Source organism: Sorex fumeus, unplaced genomic scaffold, assembly GCF_029834395.1.
Source record: "Sorex fumeus unplaced genomic scaffold, SorFum_2.1 ptg000037l, whole genome shotgun sequence".
Classification (NCBI taxonomy): domain Eukaryota; kingdom Metazoa; phylum Chordata; class Mammalia; order Eulipotyphla; family Soricidae; genus Sorex; species Sorex fumeus.
This window is the reverse complement of record NW_026606094.1, coordinates 17,138,805-17,153,224: the sequence shown is the minus strand read 5'-3', so window position 1 is coordinate 17,153,224 and position 14,420 is coordinate 17,138,805. Positions and strand designations below refer to the sequence as shown.

General features: G+C 36.9%; 1 protein-coding gene across 1 annotated transcript in view; it reads left to right on the top strand.

The window, feature by feature from the left end:
• MDFIC (MyoD family inhibitor domain containing) overlaps positions 1-14,420 on the top strand; it is a 94,675-nt gene that overhangs the window by 53,895 nt on the left and 26,360 nt on the right. The window contains exon 3 of the mRNA XM_056118227.1: positions 1,338-1,613. Coding sequence (XP_055974202.1) covers positions 1,338-1,613 — 276 coding nt within the window. The remainder of the gene's footprint in view (positions 1-1,337; positions 1,614-14,420) is intronic.

The following is a 14,420-nucleotide window of genomic DNA, read 5'->3' as shown; positions in this document are numbered from 1 at the left end:
AACTACAGTTACTAATTAGTAACTAATAATTAGTTACTGTTGGCATATGAAACTATGATGAAATTTTTATGGGGGGGATCACACTAGGCTTTTGAGCATACCTGGCTTTGCTTATGGTTCTCTTTTGGCTCTGTGTTCAAGCACCATTTCTGGCAGTGCTCAGGGAACCATTCATGGTGTCAGAGATCAAACCAGGGCAGAGCCTTAAACCTTTGGACTGTTGCTCTGGCACAACTTTGTACATTTTAATATGGTTGATTTTTATAGAAATCTTTATAAATTATTTGGTCTTAAGGTTTCTTAGATTTTTCTTAAACTATTCAAATCATATGCACTTCTCAAAAACTTCCCTTCTTTCAGGACTTTTCTGTAATTCCTTTATCTTATTTATTCTTTTTTTAGAACCTCCACCATAATATTGCATAAACGAGATGAAAGTGGGCATTCTTTTTTGTGGTCTTAATCTAATGGGTACACTTCTAAAACAATTGGCATTTAATTGCGGTAGAAGTGTTTTTTGTCAAGTTATTTTCTAGTCTTAACACTTCATAAATGATTATCAAATCAAGTTAAACAATAAGCATAGAAATTCTTTTGCAGAACTTCAAATGAAGCTAAAAGAAAAACCCAAAATCTACATCTCTTTCTATATTCAACTTTGATGTCTTGAATTTGTTGTCTTTTCCTTGTATCTCTAAAATGGCTAAGTAGTTTATCATTATCATAGTTATTGAACTAGTGCTGTGTCTTTAGCTTCCATGGTTAACATAAAGCAGTCAACATTTGATGAACAAGTATTGATTTACTTCTTGAGATTTCGAACTTTATTTATTTTTCTTTGGATTCGGGGCATTCCTGTGTTGAGGTCTTTCTCCTGGTTCTTTGCTCAGGGATCACTCCCGGCAAGACTCAGGTGATAATTTGTGGTTATAATAAATATGTAATAAAATGGGAATCCATAGGAGGATCAGTCATGTAAAGCACATATAAAGTTACTTTTTCACATTTCAGGTTTTCACTGTATTGTCTATCTGGAAACAGACTTCTATCTTTAATTAAAAAAAAAATCCAAAATATCCTCCTACTTCTCTTTCTATATCTTTCTGTAAAGTCACCTTTGATAATCTCTGACCCTATTTTTCTCCTTGGTAAGCATGCCTTTTCTGTATTCATGTTTATTCAGTGATTTCCTTTCTTTCCTTTTCCTCTTGAATTTGAACCTCATGGGTTAGAACCTAAAAGTGTCTGTGACTAAATGCAGTTTGATTATTTTCAGACATTGATGTCTTAACTATTAATGAATGAACTTTTCCTTTTTTTTTTTTTTTCAAACTTAGCCCAACCTCAGCGCTTGCCTCAGCTTCAGACTTCAGCACTGGAACCGAATGAGGAGGAAACAAGCAAGATAAAGAATGGCCACACAAGCCTGAGCAATGGAAATGGAATTCACCATGGGGCCAAGTCTGTATCGGCAGATAACCGAAGACTTTCAGCACCTGTTTCTCAAAAAATGCATAGAAAAATTCAGTCCAGCTTGTCTGTAAACAGCAATATCAGTAAGAAGAGTAAAGTAAATGCTGTCTTTTCCCAGAAGACAGGCTCTTCACCTGAAGGTAAGTTTGAAATATATGCATATTTTATTTGACCAGATGTATAATCAGATTCATTAATAATTGACCAAACAAACATAAATGAAGAATCTTGCTTATCCTTTAGACAAACAAAAAATTTGGTCAAGTGTAACTTAACTTTCCCAAAGGAAAGCACAGGCTTGTGAGAAAAGGAAAGGAAGCATTGTTGACTGACATTCTACTTTGATATAGTCTAAATAGTCGTCTTGTGAATAGGGTTCTTATACCTTCTTTAATACTACATTTGAAAATATGACACAGGTGTCTGATGACATGAATTTTTTTTCTGATTCAATCTGCTATTTTGTGTTTTAGAGATAAGACGACTTGTTTTGTGTATTTATTTGTTTTATTTTTTTTTTAAATCAGTTTTTAAATATGCAAAAGCTGAAACAAGGAAAGATTTGGCAATTTTCCTGTTCTTGCCCAGATTGTAGACTGGGCAATTGCTGTTGCTTGATCAAGCAGGAACTTCTCAGAGGACCCTCTCATAGCACTAATCTCATTCGGCCCTCCTACCCCTCATGGCTCCTCCCCTAGAGGCCAGGGGGTGTTTTTCAGATTTCTGGAGCGATAGCACAGCGGTAGGGCGTTCTCCTTACAAGCGGCCAACATGGCCAACCCGAGTTCGATTCCTCCGCCCCTCTCGGAGAGCCCGGCAAGCTACCGAGAGTATTCGATATGCCAAACACAGTAACAACAAAGTCTCCAGTGGAGATGTTACTGGGCCCGCTCAAGCGGAGGGCCTTTATTTTATTTATTTATTCTCCGAAAGGAGTTTTACCTCCTCAGCTTCAGCCCTACCAGGCTTCCCTGCAAGATTAAATACTATGAACCTGAGAAAATGTTTCTTTATTATAATTTAAATGTATCTGATGGTAATGGTTTTTTGACCTATAGATACCTTTTATAAATACAAGTCACTTGATACGGTATTAAAAAAAAAGATTTGTGCTTCTTCATATAATGTTCTAAATTTCTCCTTACATATCCTTATGCGCCTGATTTTCCTCCCTCCCTTCTACTATCATTTCAAGGACATGAAAATTATCAGATCTGCAGTCGTGAGATAGGTCAGTGAACTGGTGTTTGTGCTTTTTATGCTGCAGACATGTATCCAATTCTTGGCACTGCATGCTCCCTTGAACACCACGGGGAATAACAACCCCAACATCTTGAGTAACTACCAAACACTGCCAGGTGTGGCCCAAACCCCACTCCGAATGACCAAATCTGATTTTATCTGGTGTGTGTGTGTGTGTGTGTGTGTATGTGTGTGTTTGTGAAATCTTAAATAGGGGGGATTTTGTGATTGCTTCTGCAAAGATGGTCATGCTTATTCATAGAGATAAATTGATTTGTAAATACGGAAATTGTATTGAGAGTAAGAATGATGAGTGGGAGAAAGAATATTACATTTTGGCTACAGGTGTCTCAAACTCAACTGAGGTAAAGTGTCAGATTGATCAAATGATATGATAATAAACGGTCTGCATAGTTCCAGGTCAGTGACACTACTTTCCAAACTAATTAGATTGAAATGGACATGATTGACACTTTAAAATGAGTTTGACATGTAAGTTGCATGGTCATCTCTGAAGCAGGGGTAGGCTGTTAACTAACCAGCTCTCCAAGGACAACGTAGAGAAGGCAATGCAATTTTCTTTAGAGAGTCTTTGCCTCTAGATGATTGGGTGAAATAATTGAATGCAATTGAAATCTACTTGTTTTATACATTCACATTTATTTCTTATTCCCCTAACCTCTTATTTTCCATTTGCTATTTACCTTCTTTAAAGGATGGTAACATATGTTTATCAACCCAACTGAAATAGCTTACCTTTTTTTTATTCGCTTGTTCTTAATCTCATGTCTGAATTTATTTCTCATAGAAGAATGCAGTTTCTTATATAATAGAAAAAAGAAGAGGAAAATTAGTCCTAAACAAATATATGATTCTGCTCTTCATCTTCTCTCCCTTCATACTTTTTATCTCCTTTTTTCTTTCTTTCTTCCTCTTATATTCATAGACCATTCAGTACCTAAATTGTTCCTCAAAGAAATAATAATGGAAATCATTTACTCCAATTCTTACCACAAATTCTGTTCCAGTTTCAATTTGGAGCATGAGGACTATGGAGTACAAATGAATCTCACTACCTATAATATATTGTGCTCTGTCCAGACCTTTGCTGTTAGACTGTGAAACTTGAGCAATTAAGGATACTTTTATAATGATCGCTTGAGTCTAGATGAAAATCCCATGGCCCTAGTTCATATTTTCCCAAAGGTTGGTATCTTCCAGCTTTCTGTTTTTGACACTTTTTAGAATTGTGCACTAAGACTTTGTTTTTCAGGGGACTGAATCCAGGGTTTCATCCGTTGAAATATGTGCTCTATTACTAAGCTACATATATTCCTGGTTCAGCAATATTGTTTGCAAGATGTCTTTAACATCTGTTCTCTTGGTTCATTTTTTTTCCCTTTCCTGTCAGACTGTAAATTCCTGAAGAGATCAAACTGACCTGGGTTTAATTTTTTTTTTCTTGTAAATTTACTGTGGTGTCCAGTACAGTAGCTTCACTAAGTTTCCTACACTTTAATAAATAATAGTGTTATTTTTGTTTGTTTCTGTTCTGGACACACACCCGACTCTCTGTTCTGGGTCACTCCTTGTAGGACTCTGGAGACTATATTAGGTGCAAGCGCTGTCCTTGTATAAGGAAAGTACCATAACTCCTGTACTATGTCTCTGGCTTGAATATTTTATTCCAAATATTTAATCCTGTCTTCCTTGAAAATAGTACTGGAAAAGAAAATTTGTACTCTGTTCATTTTTAAATGTTCTTTATAAGTTTCATATATGCAATACAGGGGGAAAAAACCATGTGGGAAAATATTGTACATCTTATTTAAAGGGTTTTAAATTAGTAGGTTTCTGTGTCTTTTGTATAATTAGATATTTTCATACATTCTTTAACTTTCTGATTGCAACACTGAGGTGGAGAGTTTTAAGACTAAATGTTTAAAATTCTTGACCTTTAAAATAATTATAGTATAATTTAATATCATATAATATTCAAATTGCCAAGGGTTTTCATTAAACACTTTCCTATCATAGAATTGGCAATTCCTAGCACGTTTTAGGTGTGCCAATTAGAGCTATGTATTTTTGTAAAAATTAAATTTCAACAAAGATATTTTTAGAGAAGATTTTGTACTTTACAGAAATATTAGATGGTTAATTTATACTTCATATGATAACATAGATTTCATCTTTGTAGAGAAATACATACTCAATTCAAGCTTGTCATTGAGTACGAATGCTCAGTAAGACAGCCAGGAAGGTGATAGGCTACAGTTCCTAGGGCCAGCCTTTGTTTTTTTTTCATTTCAGTGAAGAAGCAGTGTCATTAAGCTAATGATTGGAGCTCAGACTTTAGAACCAGTGTGGGCTTACCCAGTATGTCACTAGTACCCACGTCATGGGTCGGTTTCTTAATCTTTGTGCCTGTGTCTTCTCTGTAGAATGATAATATTTAGCACGGCCTGATGCAGTTGAAATAGTTGACGAGTGTCTACGGCTGCTCTTATCATTAATGAGTGATCAGGAATGTAGGTTTCTTGGGAAAGTCTAGGATTTACCAATTCCATCTTTCAGATGGAAACCCAAAGAGTGGTGTAATGATAGAGTTACAGGAGGCATTCATAAGTATAATGAATACATATAATGAAAAATTGTCATTAGAACTATTGTTTGCTAATGAGCTGTCTGGAAAATCTTTTGAGTCATGGACAAACTTGAACTCAGCCCTCTGGCTTTATTGGTTCTCTCATTCTTCCTTTTCACTCTTAAACTATTTTCTTAGCTTTAGACCTCTGTGATGTTTCTCTTGTCTTCTTAAGACTGCTTTCTCCACTCTGGTGTAATTCCCCTTGCATTCAGTGTGTAGCAGCTGTTTCCCCCACCCTCCTCCCATGGCTTATTAAAGGGACAGGGCATTCTATCTTCAGTACAATAGTGGGGGTACAGCTAAGATGTTAGGAGAGAGTTTGGGTGGAGCATACAACTTCCAAAGGGATGTGACATGACAAACCCCTTAGGTTTAAAAAGTGATTCAGAGATGTCTAATCACCTTCTCCCTTGGAAATGATTAGCCAAATGGTAAAAATATCTTAATCTCACTACCTCTCTTCTTTTTATATGCAAACTCAGACCCATTCCTTATAACTTGGAATTCTGTTTTATTGCAATGCTTGTAGGACCCCGGACACATACAACATGGAATGTTCTCATCACTTTGCTTACTTGATCTCTGCATTTATTTAGTTCTTCTAAGAACTCAACTTAAATATCAAATCTTGAAACCCCGTTTGTTTCTATTTTCCCCATGTTTGGATCACCACAGTGCCTTGTCAATACAAGATGATACTGGAATTTACTAGTTTTTTTTTTTTTATTTTGATTTTGGTTTTGGGCTACACCCAGCATTGTTCAGGGTTACTCCTGGATCTGCACTCAGGAATTACTCCTGGTGGTGCTAAAGGAGCCATATGGGATGCAAGGGATGGAATTCAGTTTGGCCCTACCTGCTATACTATCTTTCTGGCCCCTGGAAAATTTTTACTTTCTTCTTGCACTAACGTGTCCTCTCACTGATGACAAAACTCATGTATAGTTTAATTCCCACCACAGTCCACATAGCCTTGTCCCTGGCTTGTATTATGGGTTCAGTAAATGCTAAAGCCAGTAGAGTTAAATTTGGAGAACATAGTTATTTGTTTTTCAGCATTCTGTAGTCATTGTGGTTGAAAACTCAGTAATGATTAAAATCTTTAAGGAGGGGAATGTGGTGAAACAAACGGGAGTATGCATACTTAAGCTAACAGAAATGCAAAAAGAAACTCAGCGAAGGTACAATTAGAATTCAGAGCTCCTGCTTCCTTCCATTTTCCTTAATATGATTTTCAATCATCTACACAGTCTCATTTCCTAAAACCAAAAATTAGACAATTTAGAAAGGTAAAATAGGAAATTATATTTTTCCTACTTATAATGGTATTATAAAATCATATCTTTATTCTTCCCTGTTTAAAAAAGTCCCAAGTTGTTTTTTTTTTTAATTAATGACTGTTAGCACTTTAGGAACTATAATAGTAAGACTTTACAATCTAACCATACTGTAATAATCTGAACTTTTGAAAACAAATTTTCTATGATTTTGGCAAGATCAGTCACTGCATTCCTCAAAATCCGTAACTTGCTAGGATGATGATTTGTTTCGCTTTGTTTTGTTAGGCCCAGTGCCTCCCATTCCATGTCAGAGTAATTGTGTGGGAGAAAGGTTTAGAATTCTGCTGTCCTCCACAGTATTTTTCAAGTTCATAGGAAAACAAGACTTTAGCAAATTTCATTGGCCACACAGCAAACCAAATGGAGCAAAAGTAATAAAATAAGGAAGGTTTTGTGCATGAGAGAAGAGAGGAGGCATGATCAGGTTTGAATGTTGTCAAAGTAAGCTTTATCTGGCATGTACAAGTAATTTGCCTTTTATTTACTTGAAATATTTGATCAGCTGTTCTTAAACAATTAAAACAATGATCTCTCTGAATTTTTTATAAGTAGTATTTCTTTAGGGACAAAAGTAAATATTTATAAACACTTCCCTTAGTGTTTAAGAAAACATAGGTTCACGATATATAATTTATTACTTGTAATAAATTATTCTCATATCCAACCATTTGATTAGGAGTGAAGGAAAGATTTTATAAAGATCTGAATATGTGATTTAAAGCAGAGACAGATAAAAATATGGCTCAAATCTGAGAACTCATAATAGCTGACAGCTTTCAGACCACAAAGGGAGAGATAGCTGTCACCTATGTAAGGACGCTGCTCCCATGTTTGGTTTCAGTTTCATAACAGTCTTAGACCACTTTTTCAACAAATTAAATTAGCTTAGCTTTCACTCAGGAGATGGGTGGAGAGGAAATAAAACAATAGGTGCACAGATAGATTGGCCAGGAAACTTTGGGGTGTGGGGTAACAGTGAATAGACTATTTAGATATTAAAGACTGTTTATCATAATAGGCCAAAAGGAAAAAATATTATAGTTTATAATCCCAATACATCAAAAATTTTATTTTTTTAATAAATGATGAAATTTTAGTTGATTTTTTAAAAAATTATATGAACCCAACTGATTGAGTAACTGTTAGAAATAAAATTCTGTGAAACAACTGAGCATAGTTTGAGGACAGTTGTGATATTGAAAAAATGTTTTTAAATTTTTAATTATATTTTAACCACTTATTACAGCTTTACAATGCTGTCAAGGGTAGGGGTTCATGCCCTTGACATATACCGTATTTTAGAATATGTCCTACCAAAGTGAGCACTGATTCATGCATACAATATTCCAATACCAGACCTAGCTCTATAGTCCTCTTTTCCCTCCTCCCTTGTCTCAGGGTCCCCCCACTCTATACACTTTGTTTTGTAGACCAGATTTTAGATTTTGTTGCTTTTGGCCTTTTGATATTCCCTTGCTATACTTCTTTATATCCCACATATGAGAGAGATGATTCTGTATCTGCCTCTCTCCTTTTGGCTAACATAAGTCAGCATGATACTCTGTAGTTACATCCACATAGTGGATTACATGATTCAGTCTTTTTTTTTTTTTAATAGCAGAGAGGTGGTCTATTGTGTATATATCATAGTTTCTGTATTCAGTAATCTGTTCCTGGACACTTGAAATTTTTTCCAAATTTGCTGTTGTGGCTGTTGTGAATACTGCTGAGGTGAACATAGCAGTGCAAATGCCTTCTTAGGCCCTTGGGATAGATGCCCAGAAATGAGATTGTTGCATCATATGGAAGTTCAATTCTTACTTAATTTTTTGAGAAGTGTCAATATTGTTTCCCCAAAAGGTTGAACCAATTAGTCAACATTCCCTCTAGTGGTGGATGAGGGTCCCCTTTGCCCCATATCTACACCAACACATGGTTGTGTTCATTCTTTGTGGTGTTTGAGAGTCTCATTGGAGTGAGGTAATATCTCATCGTTGTTTAGATTGGCATTCCCTGATGATCAGTGAAGCAGGGCACTGTTTCATACATCTCTTAGTCATCTGTAAGTCTCCGTTGAAGTTTCTGTTTATTACTTCTCTCCATATTTTAATGGGCTTGGTTGTTTTTATCTTATTAAGGTTTTCCAGTGATTAATATATCTTGATAATTAACACTTTGTCAGTTGGGTGCTGAGCAAATTTTTTTTTTTCAGTTTTGGGTTCCTTTATTTTCTGAACCATCATTTCTTTTGCAGTACAGAAGAATTTAATGTATTCTCATTGTTTATTCTCTGACTTTTTTGCTTGCGAAGTGGCACTGAAGGTACTTTTGTAGTCTATGTTATGTAAGGTTGTGTCTAAGTTTCCTCCATGCAATTTAGAGGTGCAGGTCTGATATCAAGCTCTTTTATCATTTTGAAATAAAATTTTTGCACAGTGTGAGATAGGGATCTGAGTTCTGAGATCTTCTTTTTATTTATTTATTTATTTATTTATTTTAACAAATGGTTGCCCAGCTTTCTCAGCACCATTTGTTGGAAAGGCTATACGTGGATATTTCAGTCTTGTTCAGTTTCAAACAGGAGTATATCATCCTGGGGATTTGTAATTCTACAATTGAAGCTTGAAAAAAAATGTTAAAACCAAACCAAGCACATTAATTTGTATTTGTTCTCATGGAGGGAATATTTGAACTATGAATCTGGATTAGTTTTCTTAAGGAGAGATTTCAGGGAATAAGTTAACTGAAAATTGAGTGACTCAGAGAACATTGGAGACCAGCCAGTTTGGTGGGTTCAGCTTGAGTGCTTGGGAAACAATCCGATGGGAAGTTTGGACTTTTCTCTAGCAGTGCAATCAGATATTTTTTGTCAGAGGGGGGCCATGACGTTGATAAGATACCCTCGGGAAGAATTAGAGGATGAAAGGAAGTGAAAGGTTAACTGGCTTAGGAGAAATAGTAATGCGAGAGAGAAGCAGCAAGCTGAGAGGTTGGTATCCAGGAGGTCAGGAAAATAAAGTGTTAAGGAAGAGAACTCTGTGTCATAGATTGTGTGAACAGGCTCGTATAATGAGTACTGAAATCATTCTGATGGACTTAGCAATAACTATGCCATTTGATGACCTTATTCAAAACCATTTTCATAGAAAAGACAGAGCAGTGTAGGTTGTAGAATATGAGGAAACACATCAATGTTAACCATACTAGGTGTGGGTCCAGAGAGCTGTTTGGATTGTTTATATTTGTTTTTATTTGGTGGTCGGAATCCAAGTGAGAGATGAAAAACTTGTAGATACAAGAAAGTAATGATGATAATCTTCTTGACAAGCCAGCTTATAGATTTTTAAACTTTAAATCTAGATTAAGTACACTGAACCATGTCAGTGTGCTGAGTTGTTAACTTAGATGACACCACTTTCTGTAGATTACTTGGTTGATTCATCCTAGAAGCTTTCTGAGTAACTTCACTGGAATGACTTGTTATGAAGAAATATAACCTTTAATATGTTTTCAAGCTGATCAGAAATCTCTATCCCTACTTCATTCCAAGCATCATTTTGCATTCAAAAGGGAGGCATTTCTGAGTTCCAGATTTCTTATTTGTGTATTTTGGACTGCAAATTGATAGCAGTTGATAATTTCTACCTATAAAGTATCTAATTGAATCTAATTATAGCTTTTGAATATAGTATCAGGAAGTAAACTATTAAGCAAGCAGTTAAAATGTAGGGCCCCAAAAAAGAGGTCAAAGGCTTAGGCCAAATGCGTTGCATGGAATGCTTAGACACCACATGGTTCTTTCTCTGAGCACCACTGGGTGTGGCCCAGAACTAAGTAAAACAAATAAACAAAGGAACCTGTGGGAAAGATGAGTAATTTGATAATTTGTAAGTATTGATATATATATGCATATATATAATTTATATAATTTAACACTGGAATTAAAATACAGCTTAGTCTTAATATGCATTTAATGTAATTTTATGGTCAAATGTGGACTACTCTTCACTGAATTAAAAATAATTTAGAACTAGAGAGATAGAATAACAGTTAAGCTGCTTGCTTTACACGTGACTGACCCAGATTTGCTACCTAGCACCTCATATGGTCCCCTGAGCACTGAGCTAGGAGTGAGCTCTGAGCAGATCCAGGTTGAGCCTCAAATTTTAAAAAAAAATAACAGTAAAAGATAACCAGGATAATAAATAAGTAAAGGTAATCTCATCTTGATAAAAAGATCATCGACTTCAAAGATCAAATTGACTTTAAAAAAAGAATTCATGAATTGGTTGTACTCCTTCTGGATAGTATAAAGGGTTGTACAAACTTTATGGTTTCTAGAATCAGAAATAGGGTGGTGTAGGTTATTTTGCATGAGAAAATATTGTTTCAGACAGTCATCCTCCTTTTGGGGAAGGACCGTATAGAGATCAGCTCTTATTGATGCAGACTGGTACACTTCTGGGAATCTTCATGAATCCAACTAGGATTATTATTATTATTATTATTATTATTATTATTTTAAATGTAGGAGTGCTGCTATTTATTCAGCCATTGATTAATATGATTGAATTGGGCATGAACTCCACATTACCTATTCTTTTATTGTTTTTAAATTTTTTATATTGAATATCCTTTAAATAGACTATTACAAAGCTGTTCACAATTGGGTTTCAGTCAATGACCCAGCACCCATCCCTTCACCAGTGTACATTTCCCACCATCAATGTCTCGTTTCTCTACCACCATCCCCTAATACCCTACCCTACCACCCCCAGCCTCACTCTATGAGAGGCACTTTCCTTCTTGCTCTCTCTCTCTCCTTTTCCTTTTTGCATTATGTTTTGCAGTACAGGTGATAAGAGGTCATGTTGTTGTTTAGAGCATTCAGTATTTTTATTGGGACAGTAAAGCTGAAGTAGCTTTTCAATTGGGTGGCAACTTTGGAGTGTGGATGTGACTGCTGAGGCTTCCAGAAGTATAGGGAAGTAGGGGGAAGTAGCCCATTCTGATCTCAAGAAAGCTTGGAGATTTCAGTAACAAAACCCGCATACCTGAATTTTCAGCAGATTATCTCTTGGTGAGGTCTGTCCTGAGACAGTGAAGTCAGGCCGGAAGTATGGTGGAGATTTTGTACTGTGGAACAGGCGGATGCCAGGGACTCTCCTTGGGCTGACCCCTGACCAAGGAGCCTCCCTCTGATTTACCCTGTTCAGCCATGTGCAGGTCCGGGATTAACTGCAGCTTTTGATCTCTTTTGAGATGTATTTATGGGTCTTTGAAACAAGGCTGCTAGTAGAACTTACATGGTGGCACTGGAGTTGGTTCGTGGGGGTGACTGCCAGTGCTTCAGGAGTATTTGGAAGTGGGAGGCGGTAGCTCATCACAACTCCAAGAAGGCCTGGAGATTTCTTTTTTTTTTTTTCCTTAAATTTTTATTGGTGAAACACCATGAGGTACAGTTGTAGACTTACAAATTTTTGTGCTTGAGTTTCAGTTATACAATGATCGAATACCCATCCCTCCACCAGTGCCCATTCTCCACCACCACCAGTCCCAGTATCCCTCCCACTCCCCTTCCCCCCAACCCCCATCCCACCCTACCACACTGTGGCAGTTCATTCCTTTTTGTTATCTCTCTCCTTTTGAGTGCTGTGGTTTGCAAAAGAGATATTGAGTAGCAATCTTATTCGGACTATAGTCTACTCTCATCACGCATTTCCCATCCTAAGAGGAACCTCCCAACACCCTTTATTTGGTGCTCCCTTCTCTATCTGAGCTGCCTTTTCCCCTAGCGGGTGCGGTTGTTCTCAAAGCCATGGTGTAATCTGCCCGGTACTTATCTCAGGCCTGGAGATTTCAATCACAAAATTTACATGCCTGAATTTTCAGCAGATTATATCTTGGTAATCTGTCCTGATCTATGGAGACAGGCTGAGGGTATGGCAGGGATTTTGGATTGTGGAAGCAAGCAGCTGCTAGGGGCTCTGCTTGGGCTGGCACATGCCAACCCACCCCCCTCCAATTTACCCCAGTCTGTTCAGCCATGTGTGGGTCCAGGATTAACTGTGGTTTTTGATTCCAACTAGGATTCTTTTGCTTAAATTTTTTAGAAAGTTAGTAACATAATCCTCTCCTATGTTGTTCATACAAACAACTTCATATCTTGCTTATCCTTCAGATTTTTTAGGGAATGACCAGTGAAAAGAGGATCTTATCATTGATTTTCCTTCATATTCTTTTTTTTTTTTTTTTGGGCTGTGCTGGCAGGGTGGGGGTGGGGGTGGAGGTGTTTGGCCCATACCCGCTTGTTGCTCCTGCTTGCTCAGGGAATAACATGTGGTGCCAAGGATTGAACAAAGGTTGACTGTATTCACGGCAAGTACTGGGTTTAGGTAGTTCTATCTTTAGTGCTATCTCTCAGGCCCTGGTTTTGATGCCCTGGTTTTGATCTGAATAAGCACGGAAGTCAGTGGCTGATTTGAGCAAATGACTGACATATGATTTGCCTTTCGTCAGCATCATCCTGCCTCTTGTGCTTGAGAATAGGCTAATATGGTCAAACAGGGAAGGGTCTACTGTGTAGTTAAATGAAGTCAGATGGATAATGACAAGGTTGGATCAGGACAACAGTGGTGGAAGGTTTGAGATATACATGTGGATACATTTTAAAGGCAGATTAGGTTTTACTAAGGGATAAAATTTCAGGTGAAAAGCATAGAGTTAATAGGAGCTGGCTCTGCAATTTGTGTTCATTAAGCCAAGTCCAAGTGTGAGCCACCTGTGGTACATATCCAGTGTCAGTGTGTTTAAGATGATTTGAGCTATTGAAAGTATAGTGTGTCCAGTAACTGGGTTGGGAAGATTAAGGGAATAAACATGGTTCTTGCAAGAAGATTGGGAATTTAGTTTTAAACATGTTTGACTTACTGCCCATTATCTAACCAAGTAGTGATTGGAGGTAAGTCATTTTAAAGGAGACGTTTGGGAGATCAGGAATTCAAAGGAAAGGTCAGCATTCTTGAGATTATTTTGTGTGTTGTCAGGGCATAGAACTTAATGGAAGGAAATACCTAGGCCTGTGAGTCTCATTCACAGCTTCTGAATAAAAGAAGTAGAAAGTAAAACACTTGCACCCTGAGACTCAAATTTATTTATAAGGAATGGTGCTGAGGCATCAGAATCCTTTATAAACTCTCTCAAGTGATTCTAATAAGCATATACAGTGAAGAATGATACTCAGGCAGTAGATAGAGTGAACCAAACCCCAAGATCAGCACAGTGTATGGGGGTCAAATCTGGATGACCATGAGAGAAAATAGCGTGAGCAGTTGGAAATGGAGAAGGAAAAAGGTAGAGAAAGACAGGCAGGTTGGTACCCTGAAAGATAATTCAGTGGATTTTAGAGCACCTTTGCGTGCAGGAACGTTGGGTTATATCCTCAGCTTCATATAGTCCCCTGAGCACTGATCAAGGATTAGACTCTGAGCCTTCCAAGTTATAGCGAAAAGAAAAGAAAAGAAAAGAAAAGAAAAGAAAAAAAAAGAAAAGAAAAGAACAACAGCTTGGAAACCAAATGATAAAAAATGAGTTTAATATGTAGGCATAACTGTGTAAAATACAACTGAAAAAAATCTAAGGCGAATGAGAAATGACACTTTTGTGTGAAGGTCTTTGATAACCTTCATACTTTCAGTGTGTTGGGGACAAAACTC